Raw genomic sequence first — 16,455 nt, 5'->3', positions numbered from 1 at the left:
CCTGATGGTTAATTTGTCTGTTTTCCCACTGGTCCAAAAAGAAGAAGATTTTTGTTTGGAGCTGAAGCGTCGTGAATTGTGTAAACTATGCTGTAGTGAGATATAAAAATTAACTTTCGTGACGTCGTCGAGTAGTAGGCAAGGCTGGGCGGAAATGACTAAGCAAACCTCTGCCGGCGACTTTCCCATCGTAGGATCGTAGCATGCTCTCAACACCTTCCTTCAACAACGTCGCCATCTGCCTCCTCCACCTGCCTCGTTTGCCCAACAAGATCTCATCTGTCCCTCCAGCTTTACCACTTCATAATAGCCTCTTGGATTCTTTGTTTCATCAAAGCTCTCCATACGTTCTTGGTGCACGGGCCAGCCCTTTGTTTCGACGACAGCAACTCTTTTCCTCGACTGGTGACTGCTCTCGATCCTTTCACTATGGCACCAAATGAAATCTTCCAATACTCCATAGTATCCGCGTTGATGGATGGCGTGGCTGACCAAGGCCTGCCAATCTCGACCCTCCTCAGCCACGGCGACCATGGCCTAGGCACGTTTCGGCACATGGTGGGCGAGATGATCGTCCTAGACGGCGTGGCTTACCAGATGAAGTCCGACGGCACCGTGGCGTCGGTCGACGTGAGCCCGGCGTCCAAGGTCGTGGCGCCTTTCGCCATGGTCACGCATTTCCAGCCAGAACAGACCACCGGCGCCGTACTATCAGATAAGGCCGATCTCTTTGGCTTACTACATTTTCTCCTCCCGGACGCCCATAACATTTATCTTGCCATACGCATACAGGGCGTCTTCAAGAGCATCACAGTCCGGACAGTGGGTGGACAGAGCAAGCCTCACGAAGGTCTCACCGAGGTCGGGGCCCACCAGACGTCCAAGACTTTCGAGGAGCCAGTTGAGGGAACGATCATCGGATTTCGTTCACCCGCGTACATGCAGAACGTGAGCGTGGCCGGCGACCACCTGCACTTCATCAGTGCAGACAAGAAGCGGGGAGGCCATCTCCTTGCTCTGGTTTCAGATGGCGAAGTCAAGGTGGAGGTGGCGCCGGCGTACAAGTTCCATCTTGAACTGCCGGCACATGACCCGGAATTCAACGAAGCTGAGCTGAAAGGTGATGCTGCGGCTGTTGCCGCTGTGGAAGGATAGATTCTGGATATGTACCCTTAAAATTCAGCTTTCCCATAGCCCAGTTGAGGACTATGCCATGTTCCATTCCCTGATGCGTCCAAACTTTCCATTGTCATGAATTCGGCTGATATGAGGCTCGTTTTGATTCCATCAACTCCACTACAGAGTCCACACAAGATCTCTCAGTCGGACACATAGCTAAGCATGTGCTGTATTCAAGCAAATTGGGCTTGGGCAGTCGTTATTGGTGAATCTTCTTTAAGCTACCCGCTAAGTAATTACGTATAAATTCTCCAAGAATGTTTCTCAATTGCTACTTTGATTGGTCGGCGTCAACGTCTGGGTCTCTCTACCATTTCCCCTGTACGTAGCCCGTCATGTTCACTGGAGCCCTGGAAAAGATCTGCTTTGATTACTAGTGCTTTTCTGTTAGTGACGTTGAAACTCGGAATTAGGATCGTAACTCGGGCGGAACCATTGCCAGTCGTGTTATCGATGGTCCTGAGGATCTTTTTTGAACGGAAATAAAGACCTACCGTCACAGAAACGAAAGTTGATTCCCAAGGATTATAGCATATTTAGTAGCCCTTCTCGCATGGTCAGAATACGAAGCCATGTCTATGCCGTTGGGTGCTGCGCCAACAATCCCATGATCGGAGGAACGGGTCTTGGGAGTACTTACACAAGTCGGGAGAACTGTGTACAAGGTGCCGCAGCCTCCATGACAGCCTCCACTGGTGCACGGAAAGTCTTGCAAGATCGTCGCCACGGACGTCGGGCAATCACAAGGATTAGTGATGGTCAAAAGCTCGACACAATCCGGGAATATGCAGGTCGAGCAGACCGTACCCGTGGCCGTCACAGTCGGGCATGCACTGTTCGGAACTGCCGTTGTTGTTTTTGTCGTTGTTGTAATGCTCTCGTGGTGGTGCTTTGTGGGCTTAGGTGGACGTCCCGCCTCGCCCAGGGTGGCCAGCGCGCCGCTTACCCTCTTGTCAGTCATCAATCACGATCCCTTATCACTACTCGAGAACTTACACGAGGGTAATGAGGTACGACTTCGAGAGCATGGCTGCCTTCGATTTGGATAAAGTATGTTGACAACAAGGTATGACCGTTTTCTACCAAAAGACCTGCTCCAATACTGAAAGTATGCTCTGGAATTACAGAGCAGACGACCATACTTTAATAGCAATACACGAGAGGCTCCAAATGCTCTATACTGGAATTGGACTGTGTCTCAGCCGTCGGGCTCGTCCTCCCAGTCAGACCACTATGTGAGAATCGGGCCGTCAATGTTACAAAACGAGGAGTCACGTGTACTACAATTGGGACAAATACGAGCTCACCCACACTCTCAAGCCACAGAGTTTGAAACCTTGGGTACTGAGACCTTTTGCTGAGACCTGTTGCCGTCCATCTGCAAGTCTTGGCCTACAGCTTGAGAGCTCCCCGAATAGGGACGTATCTAATATTCGGTGGAGGTCCTTCCGGGTCAAGTGGTGCTCTTTCTCGACTTGGGCTTTTTTGGGCACCTCCTCAGAAATAGAGGGAAATAAGCGAGACCTGAGTGCCCGATGGTGGTGTGTAAGTGCTTGTTCCGTCAATCTGCATCTGCTGACATTCCTGTCGCTTCCCAGGTATGGCAAGTGCCAAGTCTGCTTACCCAGATTCGGGGGCCAAGTCATCGAGACCATGCTGTGTCGGAAGAATTATTGCAGTGGGTGTAGCCATCTGGATCATCAAGCAAATGGTCTATCCGCTATGACTTGATTGTGAGACAAATTTAGTCATTTCAGACAATAAATATCCACTACCATGATGACTTGGTAATATTTTAATATCTATCACCTCTGACCAGAGTATTTCTCTTTACCCGGAATAATCTAGTCGTCTTACTCGGAGAAGGGTGCTGTAGAGAAGCAGTCCTAGGTCTAGGGGAATCTGGTAATGGCACTTCAGAAGCATAGGCTCGTTGCACGCTACAAATCGGGATCAGCAGATGAGACTTATGTGAGATTAAAAAAAATGAAGGGAGGCAGTAGGCGAAAAAGAAGAAAAGGAAGGAAAGGGAAGAAAAGAGGAGGGGAAACGAGAAAGCTTCAATACATATAACCTGAAATGGTATCCAGCACTTCCGTCCAATGGAGACTAAGATACACCTAGCAAAGCCTTTGCAATGTTCCAAGTCCTCACAACGCTATCACTCACTCACTGTCTTTGCCTCTTTGTCGATAATACAATCCATACTCTACACTTCTTGTCTGTCTCCATAGGGTCTTTGACGGTGTGCAATGAAACTCCTGCAGAACGCAATGATAATTAGCCATTTTGCATTCTGACTATAATGCTTCCATAGTACCTACTGAGGTAAGAATAGGAACTAGTGGATGAATATCTACAAATGCATTGAATTGTCTCGATTAGCAGACATATTATCTCTAATATCGCGGAGAACAATGGTCAGTAGCTCTCATTTAGAGTAAGCATGAAATCATTTCTTGTGCATGTTGTCAAGAACATAGGGAAACTTCACATGTGACCGACTTCTCCTTCTCTGCCAAAGTCAGCGTTGGCTGGAATTCGTCCTGCTGACATATGGCTGACGCCAGCTAGACCGATCTCGCCAGGCCTAAATCCGAAGCCCCGTAATATTAATCCCCTCCCAAATACATGGTAGTACAGGAGATTATACGATAAGGAGTAGAATTTACTGCCCACTTAAATCCGGGCTTGACAGCTTTACCTTCTATTAGCCTGCCGGCGTAGGAGAAGATGCCAAGGACGCAGTATTATGAAGCCGAATCTAGAAGGCAATCAACTGTAAGCCAAGTCAAGCCAACGGCCTTTTGCCGTGCAGGAAGAAGGCCGATGGACCTCATGAACTCCATGGCTCGGTGCAACAATCATTCCCATCGGGCATTGCGAGGCGCTGCGCCGCATAGTTGTGACAGGTGTTATCGCCGATCTTCCCTTGAGGCACGCCTAGAGAGCGAGTATTAATACGGAAGCCCTGAAGGGGATGTTCTTGCAGGCGTCTATTTAATCCAGATCATCGCCTGTTTTTGCCCTCCTCATACTCGAGAAACAATAACAAGATCCACTCAGCTTCCCTTCGAGCCCTGACTCCTCAACCCAAACAAACATTTCTTTCGCCAGATTGTGCCTAACATCATGGCCTCGGAACGTCCCGCCTTCAATGCTGCGCCCTATGACGCGACGACAACCGCAACTGAGCTGGCCGAAAAGTACAGCAGCCAGATCAGGGACAAGATTGTCCTCGTCGTAGGGGCATCTCTGACCAGCATCGGCGGCACGTTTGCCGTGAGCATCGCCAGCGCCCAGCCCCGTCTGCTCATTCTGGCCGGCCGCAGCCTCGAGAAGACGCAACAGACGGCGGACGCCATCACAACCGCCGAGACACGTGTTCTCCAGGTCGACCTCAGCTCTCTCGCCTCCGTCCGCGAGGCGGCCTCTGCCCTCCTGGCCTATGAAGATGTCCCCCGTGTGGACGTCGTCATGCTGAACGCTGGCATCATGGGCACCGAGTACGCAGTCTCGCCGGACGGATTCGAGAGCCAGCTCGCCACCAACCACCTGGGGCCCTTCCTCTTCACCAACCTAATCATGCCCAAGATCCTCAAGTCCGAAGCGCCGCGGATCGTGCCCGTGAGCAGTAATGGCCACCGCCTCGGGGGCATCCGGTGGGGCGACTATAATTTCAGCGTATGTCCAAATTCTTTGTGGGCGAGAAGATTTTCCAAAGATCTCACTTTCTGCACGTGATTGTTACTTGACCCACGAATCAGGAAACCCGCGTTACTCACATATGGCCTCGTAGAACGGCGAGACGTACGATAGATGGCGTGCTTATGGACAGTCCAAGACGGCCAACATGCTCTTCGCCCGCAGCCTGGCAACAAAGCTCGGTGAGAAGCACGGGTTGCAGGCGTACAGCCTCTGCCCTGGGCTTGTCGGCGGCACCCTGCTCGGCGCGCATCTTGACCCGGCGGTGGACTATGCGGAGATGAGTGAGTGCTCGTCCTGGTTTTCTCAATCTTATCGCCTTTGCATATGACCTTGAGCGTGCTGAGACTTTGTGTAGCTGCCGTCGACCAGGCACTTGGGAATATAGAGGGATGGGTACTCTTCTCAGGCAGATTCACCTTCAAGAGCATCGAGTGTGGCGCTTCCACCCTCGTTTTTGCGGCATTCAGCCCCGATTTGAAACGTAAGAGCCCAGCTATCATACCGGTGGACTTTTTCCGATCGAGAGAAGCTGACTTGAAGAGAGTAGACAGCAATGGCGGCTTTGTACATGATTGCCAGCTTGCTGATTTGGCGACTTCGGACTATGTCAAGGTCTGGGCTCGGGATGATATTGAGGCTGAGAGGTTGTGGAAGCTGACTGAGAGACTGGTGGGACAAGAGTTTGTTTACTGACCAGAGCAAGGTTCCAATGGTCAGTAGCTGTCTGAACCAGAATGTTATAAAATTGTATAACTCGTTATATCCCCTCTAGCACAAATACATCTGAGTACCAATATCTTGTTCGGTGAGATCAGAAACTTGGTGGGGACCAATCTTGATTGTTCCAAGAGTATAGCCCGCTTTTCTACGCTCAGAGACGAGCCAGTATGACCTCAGTACATGGTACATTAGTGCTTTCAATACAAGTTTCTCCACAGGGACAGTATAAATGGAGACTCCGCTGTACATTTACCTTGTGCGTACATCACCTCTGTGCCTGAATGCTTGCGACGCGCATTTCAATTTGTTTCGACTTTCTCGATTAAGCCAACCATCTCAGAACGAAAAACCGGTTGAGCTCCCTTCGTATGCGCCGGGATTGAAGAAAAGCAGAGGATCCATAGACTCCTCGAGCTGGATGGTAATCAGCGCAATCACTATATCTGAGTGTAGAAAAAGTTCTCCAACGAGCCGCTCAGGACATGCAAGAGACATACCGTGTCACCAAGGTCGAAGTCAAAATTGTCAAAAGTCGGTGGTGATAGCTGAGTCGAGCTCAACGCCAGCGCCTCGTGGCTGGCCATGTACGCCTGAAGTGTTTCAGTGCATTTCTGCAGAACATCCTTGATGGCATCAAAGAATGCGTTTTTGACGTTTTCACCTGCCTCCAATGCCTTGATCTGAGCCAGCAAGGCCGAGGTTATGCCGAACCTTTTGAGGGTTGGGTTTCCTTTGGCGATGATTTCGTACAGCTGCGTCCGGATGTGCTCCAGTCGGCGCGTGATGGGCTGTCGAGCCTGCTGCGCAAGCTGTTGGGCTGGATCACCTGAAAGTGGACCTAGAGTACTCTCCTCCTCCTGGAGCTGTGCGTTGACCTCGAACGCAAGAGTGATGATGACATCGAGGCTCAAACCACCACGCAGGTGGCCGGAGCCATGAACCATTAGACTCGAGAAATCACTCATATTCGGTGACGGCAGGTTCAGCTCGTCGGTGTAAGAGGCCATGATCATGCTTGTCTCAAGGCAAATCTTGCGAGATAGGTAGAAGCGCGGATCTTGTCGAGCTTCGAGCATGAAGGGTCGGTGAAGTAAGAGGATGTGCTTGCGAAGATACATATCCAAGTATTTTTGGTTAAAATCTGCATCGGGCCCTAGTACTTTTGAGTGGGAAGCGAAGAAGGCTGACACCTCCGCGCAAGCCTTTCGCACCTGATTGGTGAGGTCCACGATGGTATTGTATGAAGCTCTAGGCCCAGTTCTGTTGACCACTTCTAAAACACGGATCCGTAGTTGTTGCGATTGCAGCAGTACCAGCTGGATTGTTGTGTCCGTGACCCGATCACCAAGAGAGTATGACTGCCCATGAACAGGCTCATCCGTCATTTCTGAATCATCCATGTCCAATGGCCTCTTCACGTCGCATTGCGTAAGTTGCACAAGGGGAACTGTGCCGTCTTCGAGCGATGAAACAAGTGCCAGCTCTACCACGGTGGACCATAGCCGAGCCATAAACTCGGCTTGTGCACGCGAGAGGTTTGGAAAGAAGTCCTTGTCCCGGTGGAGACCCATCCGCACGGCAAGCGAGAGCAAAGCAGCGGCAGAGAAATATGGCGAGGGTCCGAGACCATTCACCTGGCGTGCAATGACGAGCAGGCAAAAAATCTGCAGACCTTGCAAGTTGATTGTTGACTTCTCGTTTGTGGCCAGCCATAACTGAGCCGTGTGGATCCATTGTCTGGCTTGACGTGTTGACTGATCCATGCATCCAGCAAAGGACGCAAACGGCATTCCGGTGGCTAGAATCAGGACATATTTCATGGCGAAAGACTGTGGAGAGCCAGGTCGACATCAGCCAAGAAATGACCAATAGGGATGCAGGTGAACAATATACTGGGAAAACAAACACTGTCGGAATACGTGCTATTCAGGCAAGTTGAACTCCTGTGCAACTGCTAGGTTCAATGAAGACAGGGCGGTGTGACTTATTGGAGGGAGGAACGGGGGAGGGGGCAATGAACGTGACACTGACCTTGGGAACAGATTGAGAGTCCCTCCAGAATTGGTTGGTCTGCTCCCTCAACTTTGGTATAATCAAGATGCGATACATGCGGTCGAACTTTTGCAGATAATGTGTTGTAAGTGTATCACAGACATTCCGCGGCGGAAAGAGACTGAGATCTGACGGGTCTATTGGGGCTTCGGCCTGCTGCTTTGCTTTCAAAGAGTAACGCAGACTTCTGAGCTCTTTCCACGTCTTCGTCATGTCTACTCTGTGCTGGCCCAAGTCCGGCTCCACGTCGGCATCAAAAGAGGCGAAATTGAAGACCTTTTTGTTGGCAGGCTTTCATCAGCCATGAACGCAACCTGGGATAACAATGTCTCTAGTTACCTTCTCCGCAGTATGGACCCAATGTGTCTCGCCAAACATTCTGACCTTGTCCTGTGTGCAGCGCAGACGGGGTGTGGTAGGCTGTACTCGCAGACCGTCCGTGGCGTCTGTCTCACCACTAGGCACCAGACGAGAACTGGCCGCTTGGTCCTCAAGACGCCGTATGCGTTCCGCGAGCCTCAGGATCAACTCACTCTGAGACGTTAGAGGCTTATCCCCTAGGGAAACTTGGGGCCTTGTGACAGCATGTCCTGGACCGTTGCTGAGAGGAGCGGCGGTAGCGCCTGTGATGGCGGGCGGCGCAAAGCCATGATCCTCACCACGGCCAGTTGACCCCCCAAAGGTGCCTTCATTATACAGAACAGGGGGATTAGGAGGAGGGACGGGTGCGGTATGCTCGTTTGGTGGTGGATCGGTGCGAGGAACAACGAGGTCGCCGGGGTTATTCCGGTACGCGCAGTTCAGCCGGTCCCTCGACTTCAAGCAAGGCCCACAAGGAAAGCGTAGATCGCAGCGGACTTTTCTATTTCGGCATTGTTCACATGACTTGGCGAGTCTCGGTTTCTTTTTGGGTTGTTCGCAACTAGCTTCTGATGGCATATTGGGTTTGTGAGCTTCGTTGTCTGCGAGAAGATGGAGGACATCAGCTTTGGTAAGTGCCGAAATAGGCTGGATGATATGTTATGGCACGGCTCCTACAGGGTTAGGGTCGATGGTGTTTACAGGGGCATCTTCAGAGCCTAGTTAAGTAAGTACTTACGTACAAGTACTTATAGAAGTATTTGCACTGTAAAACGACGCCTCATTTACTATCATCATCAATTACTGCAACCGCTGTTGAACGTAAACATCACCTTCGCGTCTGTGTAAGCAACAGCTTCATCGTTCACCTCAGCAATCTACAAGGCGCAACCCCAGCACGACACGTCATGACCACATGAGATCTGATCCAAGCCCCCCTCAGGCCAACCCGGCGTTCTCCTATAACTCTGCGTCAAACCCACAATCTTCCAAGCCCCCGCCCCGCCGCCCCCCGTCTTGCCCAGATTATACACAAACGTGCCATAATGATGCAGCTCCCCATCAAAAGTGACCTGAAACGGGCTCCAAGCCATCGCGAACAGCGCCTCGATCCTCACCTCCGTAGCCTCCAGATCCGGCGCCTCGTGGAGGACGGGCCCCGGTGGCTGGCCCTCCCGCCGCTTCTGGCCGTCCTCGATGAGCTTGACGAAGGACTTGATGTCTGTACGGAGCTGTACCGTGAGCTTCGCATCAGGACCTCCCGTGGCGGTGACGCCGGCGGAGTACTCGTCGGGCGGCAGTGGGGGGTCCTGTCGGACGATGGTGAGGCCGGCGGAGGGGAAGAAATGGGTCTGGAGGGTCTTTGTGTCTGCTGTGTTGATCGAGTCGAAGAACGCCTGGATGAGAGACTTGATGGACGCGACGTCCTTGGCGTGCTGCGTGTTGAGTACAGTCATGGCCTCTGTAATACCATAGATACAGGCTGGAGGTTTATGAGTATAAGGTTCGTTGCTAGAATGCAGATGATCAGCGTGGAGACGCAGCTGGAGTTCATAAATAATTATTTACATACCTCGGCAGTTCGGGGAGATCGAGAAGCCGACGCGGTTGTACCTGAAGCCGAGACTGATACATGTACTCTCTCACTACGACCCCAGAGACAGTCAAGAGGGTCTATCTACGTTTACTCCATTCTGTTCTGCACTGTCATTGGGGTTCCTGAAGTGATGATAATACAGGGTGACCGAGAAGATGCTGTTACACCCTTAGCCCATAGACATGGGCAGTCTAACATGATCGCCAAGGATGACAACTTACGGTCAACAATACACCAACAAGAACTCAGTGTCAAGGAGTTTCTCATGCAGACACTAAACTGCCATGTCCTATTCATCCTAGATACAACTACCCATCCGCGCGCGCACACAACCAACCTCGGGTAATAATCAGCTATTCCCGGATCAGGCGTCGACGTCACTCCTAAGCTAGGCGTTTCGCTCATATAGTAAAGCTCCAGGAGCCCATTCACCTCCAAGATAAGCAGGACCAGCGTTCGTCAGTTGCGCGTCCACCTTTATCGTCACAACCAAGCAGCAACAAAACTTATCGCTCCTCCTTCCCCGTGCTGGCGTTGATGAGGTTCCCATGGGCGTCTGGTCTCCCTTTCGAGTCCACTTGTTACGAACGTGTCTTTGTTGGTTTGGCCACACGGAAAAGAAGTGAAGAAGCAGTGGTAGTGGCAGTAGTAGTAATAATATAATCGAAAATTAATGAAGGGGGTATATGAAGCATTCCATTGCCAGTAGTCTGTGAAGGAAAAGGGGTATTCAGGTTTGGGTACAAGGAAAATTGGAATGCATTATAATCGATGCTCCAAGAAAGAGAGAGAAATTGCCGTCTGGCTTAGTAGTACTGTGCCCACATCTAGCCACCAGCTCGGAGTTGAAGTAGGTCCTGCCAGTGGCTGTCAGAGTTCCCACTACGCACTCATCGGCAGGTTCGCTGGGACCTCGCCATTCTCCAACTGCTTGCTTCTCTCACTCCCGACCCTGGACAACCCGAGCTTCTCAAGCCCTGAGACGGCGCTATCCTCGCCGGTGCCATTGTAGATACCCAGGCCGCCACCGTTTGTCTCTTTGCCATCACTCTTCTTTTCCTCGTCGCCCTCCACCTTCTCGTCGAGGTTCATCAGTGCCGGAGGCCTATGGCGCATCTGGCGGGCCTTCTGCAGCGAGATGGTTTTCTGCTGATAGCTGGTCACAATGGGTTGCGTGTCGTCGCGATCGATGGTCGCTTTCATCAGAGCCGCCATCCATAGCCTACCCTGCTTGATGTTCGGGACGGCAAAGTAGTGAACCGTGGGCTTTGTGAAATTGACAGCCCGGGACAGGCCAGCCCGAGGAGGGACAAGCTTAAAGATGAAGATGGAGTCGGGTGTGGAGGTGATGTCGATGCTGGCTTGTGTATCAGCAAGTGTCGCTACGGTGGTGTTGGCGGGTATTGTAGGGGTGCTCCCTGCGCCGGTGAGTGTTGCGTGAAGGCCCGTCAGCCGTTCATTGTCTGCCGGGAGCACCCTGTGGAATGAAATATCGATGAGGCCCTTCTCCTGCTCATCATCCTCTGAATAATAATAGGCGAGCCGCCTGCCCTTGAGAACGAAAAGTCGTGGCTTCCATGTCGTCATAAGTGTGTTGCTCTTCTTTTTCATCCAGCCGCTGTAGTCGGCATCCACCATCGCCTCGCGGGGCGATACCTTAAGCAGTCCACGTGTGTACGCACTAGTGTCCTTCTTGGACTTCTTCTTGCTGCCCTTGCTCGTCACGGTGGCCATAGTACTGGGGCTCTTGGTTGTGTCAGGCGAATCCATCTCGAAGCTGGGACCAACGCTGGGGGTGCTGGACCCTGTCCTGGAGGGAGACTGCAGCGGAGAATCCCTGAGAGGTGAGTCCAGACCTGGCGCGACCTTGGCTCGCTCCTGGCCGGTAATTGCGTCGGAGATGGCCCTCAAGCCGGGGACCTTGAGCGGGCTCTTGAAATCCGTGCCCTGCCCCTTCCCTGGTGAGACAGGTGTCAAGGGCGACACTGTCAGGTTGTCGGCGGAGACGTTATCGAGTTTTGTGACGGTCGGGGGCGGATCCTTGCTTGGTGGCACAGGGCGCAGCGACTCGGTCGTAGCTGTCGACAATGTCCTCCTATGGTTCCCAGCCGCTGCCGCCGTGGTGCCATAGTACTTCTGCGCCGCTGTCGACAGTGGCTCCCCTCGAGCCGAACCGAAGCTGCCAAACCTCGAGTGCCGCGCCATGGCAGTTGCGCTCCTCACCCTCTGCTCTTCTGTGTAACTTGTATTGCGGCTGTGTGAAGCCACACTATCACGTTTTTTCAGTACGTTCCGGGGCTTTCCACCCTCCGTGCTGGAGAAGTAGCCCCGGTCGAGATCGACAGCCGAGTCCTGCAGCTCGGCGTCGGCTGCTAGGAAGCCAGTACCAGAGAGCGGCCTCGAGCCAGAGACCGGTCTATTTGAAACTGAAGCACCCCCAAGTGTCCAATTCCTGTCAAAGGAGGGTTGCTTCTTATGAGCCTGCTCTGCCAGAGGAAAAGTTCCGCTAGACATCAGCTTCGGGGTAGAGCTGGCAACATTTCCAATGGCTGTGCTGGAAATCCGAAACTCGGTAGACGAATGCCTCCTCGAATGGTGAAGGTCGCGGACAGAGGCAGCCGACGGTCGCTTCTCGTGATTGGGTCTCGTCGGGCTGTCCAGTATCCTCTGTGACGCTGGAGACCCGGGCACGGCAGTAGGGTCGAGCTTGGGCGTTGATGCGATGGACCGGCGCTTCTGCTGCGACAGAGGCCTATCGTCGATAGGCGGTAGCTTGCTGATGGAGCCGATCGAGCCAGTAACCGTATTATTTCGACTCCTTGTTCTCCTTCCTCCGCCGTCAGAGCCCGCTTCACTGCCGTAGGACAGCGTTCCCCTCCGCCCAACGAGACCACTGACTTCGTCCTGTAGAGACTTGATCTTTTGCCAGGTCTTCAAGCGCCTCCCGACAGAGCCAAGATCAAAGGCCTTGATGAAGAGCGACGTCTGGTCCATACCCAGCAGCACTTCTCCGGAGATCTCCTGGTCTCGGAAGACCTCGCAGTGGTGCTTTTCGACGCCCGATGTGAAGAGGTACTCGGCAACCTGGTCGGGATTCCAGGATTCCACCTCGAGACGAGAATGAGTGCCCTCTTCTTCTTCGTCCGTCTCCTCGCCCTGGATGTAGGATAGCCTGTGACCTATGTGTGAACTGTATTCGCTCCCAGAGTCGTTAATCGTCCGCGAGCTACCATTGCCCGGGCCCAAACGCAAGTCGTCGATATGTTCGTCAATAACGTTTAGTGTCTCGTGGAGGGCGGGATGCCCGATCCCAGACGTGGCCTGAGGGTTACTTATGGCTGCGACGTTGGGCACGCTGACTGATGTCAATGGTGGCGGGGTTGGGCTTGACTGGGCCGGTAACGACGAAGGCTGAGCTTGCTCGGACGAGACCGCTGCGGGGGTAGGTTGTGTTGGAGTGGCTTGTGGTTCTGGGGCTTTAGCAGGTGGTTTCGAAGGAATTGCGGTGGTAGTGTTCTTAGGCGCAGGGCGAGTATAGACTGTAGTGTGATGATTTAAGGTCAGCGAATTGTAACAGGGTGGCCAAGCTGGCACAGGCCGCAGGAGGAGTTGAAAGCTTCTGTAACGACACAAGGTATGGCCGTCAAAAGCTGGGGTCTGCAATGATGAACTTGTTTGGACATCGACTGTAGGCTGGCCACACGATCTGGAAGTATTGGAAGTTGTGTGCCCCATCCCACGAGAGGGAAGGCACCAACAAGTCTGGACATACCTTCTGGAAAGAGGCCGCTGTTCCCGTTGGTCAAGTGCTTCCCCAGAAACCAGCCGTCACCAAACTCATCATCCCTCTCGACCAGTTCGACTCGATCCCCCTTTGCCAGGGTCAATTCATCGGAACTTCGGGCAGTGAAGTCATCTATTAGAAAATGTGACAAGCAAGGTTAGCCACTGGAATGTCATTTGAGGTTTTCGAATCTCGGCAATCGACCACAGACGCGCGTGCACCGTCATGCATGCATGCAGTAGACGGATGAGGTCACATCAAATCGACAAGCCGAATCTCAACAGTCTTTCTGGTCTGGCGCGCGCGCGCGAGAGAGGCCTGACGAGGACCAAGGGCAACGCGGCCAATGCCTGCTGGCATTTAGGGGCCCCCCAGAGCCGAAAACCCACAGCTCATCTCAGCAAGTGGGATTGCTCAGTTGCGGTCTGGAGTGGTGACTTACGAATGACCAACAAAATGTCGCCCACCTCGGGCCTTGCTGCTCCCGGGGCTGCCATCCTGGAGTTGTGTTGTGATCTCGCGATGCGTCTTGCACCTGTTCAGCGCAGTCGCGACGCTTCGATGCAAGATGTCGATAAGCAGAGGGTCGGGCCGGGAGGGGGGTGGACACCACGGAGAGACCGTTCCACTCAGTGGCGACAAGGCATAGAGATGGCGAGGTTGATGTGATTGATGGAGGACGGGAGGGACAGAAGACTGCGTTTTGATGCTGGTTGGGGAAGAGCACACCAGCACGCCGGCTGAATATGAGGGGGGGGGAGGGGGGCCGGGGGGCCTGTGTTGAGGAGGAGCAAGATGAGGAGCAGTAGTATTCAGTCGAAGTTTGTTTGTTGCGTGGTGCAATTCGGGGTTTGCGGTCCCTTAGTTTGACGGCCCTCGAGGCCTAAAAGAGTGGGAAATATCCGGTGGGTTGGGGGTCGGTCAAATCGTCAAGCGCCTGCAGCGTCAAGGATGAGCCACGAGCATTGGCAGCCGGGTTTGACGGTAACGAGCCGAGAGTGGAACGAGATTGTGATCAAGATGAAGATGCTCGGGCCCAGTCGGGGTCAGAGCTGAGCTGGGGGACTGGCAGGGCGAAGAAAGTCGAGTGGAGAGGGTCTCAGTCCCTTTAAGAGAGGCTTCTGAGGTCAGGCTCCGGAACAGGAACCGCCGTAAATTAACGATGGGGGGTAGCTGGGGGACGGAGCAAGACAGGTGATGAAGAAATTGCCGTGCCTTTGAGGCGCCTCTCTCGGTCCAATTCCTGATGCTAAATATGACGGGGCCGGCTGCTGATGAGTGATGTCCCACACTGACCCTTCCGCTTCCAGGAGGTCGTCTCCCACTTAGCGATAGAAACTGTGGAGACCTTGACAGATCCCTGATGAAGCACGCAGGAGTGAAAGGGTTCGTGATGGTCTGTGAGTCTTCTTACGGATACCGAAGGTGGAATAATATCTGTAAAAGCCTTCAAGTCGCCCGGCATGCCAGAGCAGCAAGTTTGGAAAAGAATTGTGTCGAGCTTCTTTGGAATAACCTTCCTCTAGAGGGCTGGATAAATTTGTTTTTTTTTCTGCCCCCTCCACTTTGTTAATTCTTTTGAAGCAACGGCTGAGTCGTCAGTCCCTAGAACAGCAATGATAGACGCGTGGGTCGGTTCGCAGTAGTTATCAGAGGAGAAAAGAGAAAAGATAGGACAAGCTAGCCTAAAGCAACAGCCGAAGGGGCAGATGTGGCAGTGGCAAATATAGATCAGAGCGAGAGCAGGTCGCACAGGGGAAAAAAAGGACAGCTCCCGTTGTTGGACGGGACGAGTAATCCACAGTAAGAAGTATCCAGCGGCTGGTCCTTATTGGCGCTTTCGGTATGTACAAGACGGACGATAGTCAGCGTTGCAAGGTATCGTGCTCCATGTGGAAATGCGCGTGATGGTGCATTTCCGTAAAAAGTAGCGCTGCTGTCGGATCGTATGCACGTCGGCGGAGGAGAGAATGGTGGAATCGTTGGTATGGGCGCCGCCCCCGCCTAGCCCAGTCTGCCCAGCCCGCATGCAGGTGGGAGAGAGTTTGAGTGGTGAGTTAGAGGTCCTAAAGGTTGGATTGCTTACTATCCCCCAGGGTCCCTAGAGGCCCTGTCCTAGTGCTAGGATCTCGAAAGGCCCCCGCCCACCCCAAAAATAAGCCTAGCCAGGCCCAGGCCCGGGCCAGCTGAGGAACCAGGTGTGCCTAACAAGGCACTACCGACAGGTCCTAACAATAATTTAGTTATGGCTCATACTGTGACTTACACTCACTGCTGGTGGAATTTTAGGCTGCCCCGTCACAATGTGACAACGGTAAAATATATACATGGTGAAGGTCGACTTCTCAAGAAGAGCAGGGCAACCAGGCAAGGAGGATCCATGCTTCGCCAGGCGACCCAAGAAGGGTTCGTGATCTTGGGTTGTGCCTTGCCGGCAGGGTAGTGTACCATACATATTAGACCACGTAGTACATACAGAAGTACTTAGCATCGTACCTACAGCACCAAAGCACCATAGCACCATAGTGGGAAGACCCTGCTTCTGTGGCTCCCCCCCCCCCCCCAAGGCCTCGAATGTCTCCGCTAATTCATTAGTGAAAGGAATAACAATAACGTGGCTCTAGAACAATAATCTCATCGCCAAGGACTGTCAGCCCATCCGTCACTATTTTTTGTTCATTATCGGATTGAGGAAGGGAGGAGGACAAGGGTCAATGTACGATTTCACGATGCATGCGCCGACCATTGACGACTCAGCCCAGGCAGGACAGATGATCTGGAGATGCCATGCTGAAACCCCGTGTGACCGTGAAGAAAAAAGTATAATATCCTCTTGAATATAATTATGCACTATGCTATACTTTCGTACTTGTACGCCACACACACACACACACACACACACACACACCCCTTAACGACCCTAGTCTCAACGGCTCATGGGTTCCCTCGAAAGTCTCATGCGACCCCCGGCACCCACCGCCCGGCTCCAGCGAGCTGCCTGTAGAGGATGGTTGGTGGGCTGCAGATAGATCACCCGGTGTATCCAATCTATATA

At 52.8% G+C, this 16,455-nt stretch overlaps 5 protein-coding genes across 5 annotated transcripts; 2 read left to right on the top strand and 3 right to left on the bottom strand.

Annotated features, from left to right (window-relative positions):
• Positions 1-238: 238 nt before the first annotated feature.
• M406DRAFT_324625 (alpha-acetolactate decarboxylase) lies at positions 239-1,233 on the top strand. Its single transcript, XM_040919894.1, has one exon. The coding sequence runs from the start codon at positions 430-432 to the stop codon at positions 1,153-1,155; it is 726 nt and encodes a 241-aa protein (XP_040772042.1). The 5' UTR covers positions 239-429; the 3' UTR covers positions 1,156-1,233.
• Positions 1,234-4,311: 3,078 nt separating this feature from the next.
• Positions 4,312-5,580, top strand: M406DRAFT_343178 (retinol dehydrogenase 13; the record flags this gene model as incomplete). Its single annotated transcript, XM_040921847.1, has 4 exons — positions 4,312-4,863; positions 4,979-5,168; positions 5,243-5,368; positions 5,435-5,580. The coding sequence occupies 4 exons, from the start codon at positions 4,312-4,314 to the stop codon at positions 5,578-5,580; spliced, it is 1,014 nt and encodes a 337-aa protein (XP_040772041.1).
• A 464-nt stretch (positions 5,581-6,044) lies between these two features.
• Positions 6,045-8,598, bottom strand: M406DRAFT_93912 (uncharacterized protein; the record flags this gene model as incomplete). The annotated part of the gene is made up of 3 exons (XM_040926261.1): positions 6,045-7,436; positions 7,639-7,935; positions 7,999-8,598. 3 exons carry the CDS (start codon positions 8,596-8,598, stop codon positions 6,045-6,047), a joined length of 2,289 nt encoding a protein of 762 aa, XP_040772040.1.
• Positions 8,599-9,883: 1,285 nt separating this feature from the next.
• Positions 9,884-11,610, bottom strand: M406DRAFT_358464 (uncharacterized protein). Its single transcript, XM_040923905.1, has one exon. The coding sequence runs from the start codon at positions 11,384-11,386 to the stop codon at positions 10,499-10,501; it is 888 nt and encodes a 295-aa protein (XP_040772039.1). The 5' UTR covers positions 11,387-11,610; the 3' UTR covers positions 9,884-10,498.
• Positions 11,611-11,807: 197 nt separating this feature from the next.
• On the bottom strand, positions 11,808-14,002 carry M406DRAFT_282987 (uncharacterized protein; the record flags this gene model as incomplete). Its single annotated transcript, XM_040918497.1, has 3 exons — positions 13,843-14,002; positions 13,389-13,532; positions 11,808-13,155 (listed from the first exon to the last, which is right to left on the bottom strand). Coding segments are annotated over exons 1-3 (1,545 nt in total), but the record flags the coding sequence as incomplete, so codon positions are not given.
• Positions 14,003-16,455: the final 2,453 nt, after the last annotated feature.

Source organism: Cryphonectria parasitica, assembly GCF_011745365.1.
Source record: "Cryphonectria parasitica EP155 unplaced genomic scaffold M406scaffold_9, whole genome shotgun sequence".
In the NCBI taxonomy this organism is placed as follows: Eukaryota; Fungi; Ascomycota; class Sordariomycetes; order Diaporthales; family Cryphonectriaceae; genus Cryphonectria; species Cryphonectria parasitica.
Note: the sequence above shows the minus strand (reverse complement) of the source record. Positions and strands in the feature narration are given on the sequence as shown.

What these genes read in the sequence shown, in the direction of transcription:
- M406DRAFT_324625 (XM_040919894.1), top strand. Translation starts at nt 430, where the DNA reads ATGGCACCAAATGAAATCTTCCAATACTCCATAGTATCCGCGTTGATG.
- M406DRAFT_358464 (XM_040923905.1), bottom strand. Translation starts at nt 11,386, where the DNA reads ATGGATTCGCCTGACACAACCAAGAGCCCCAGTACTATGGCCACCGTG.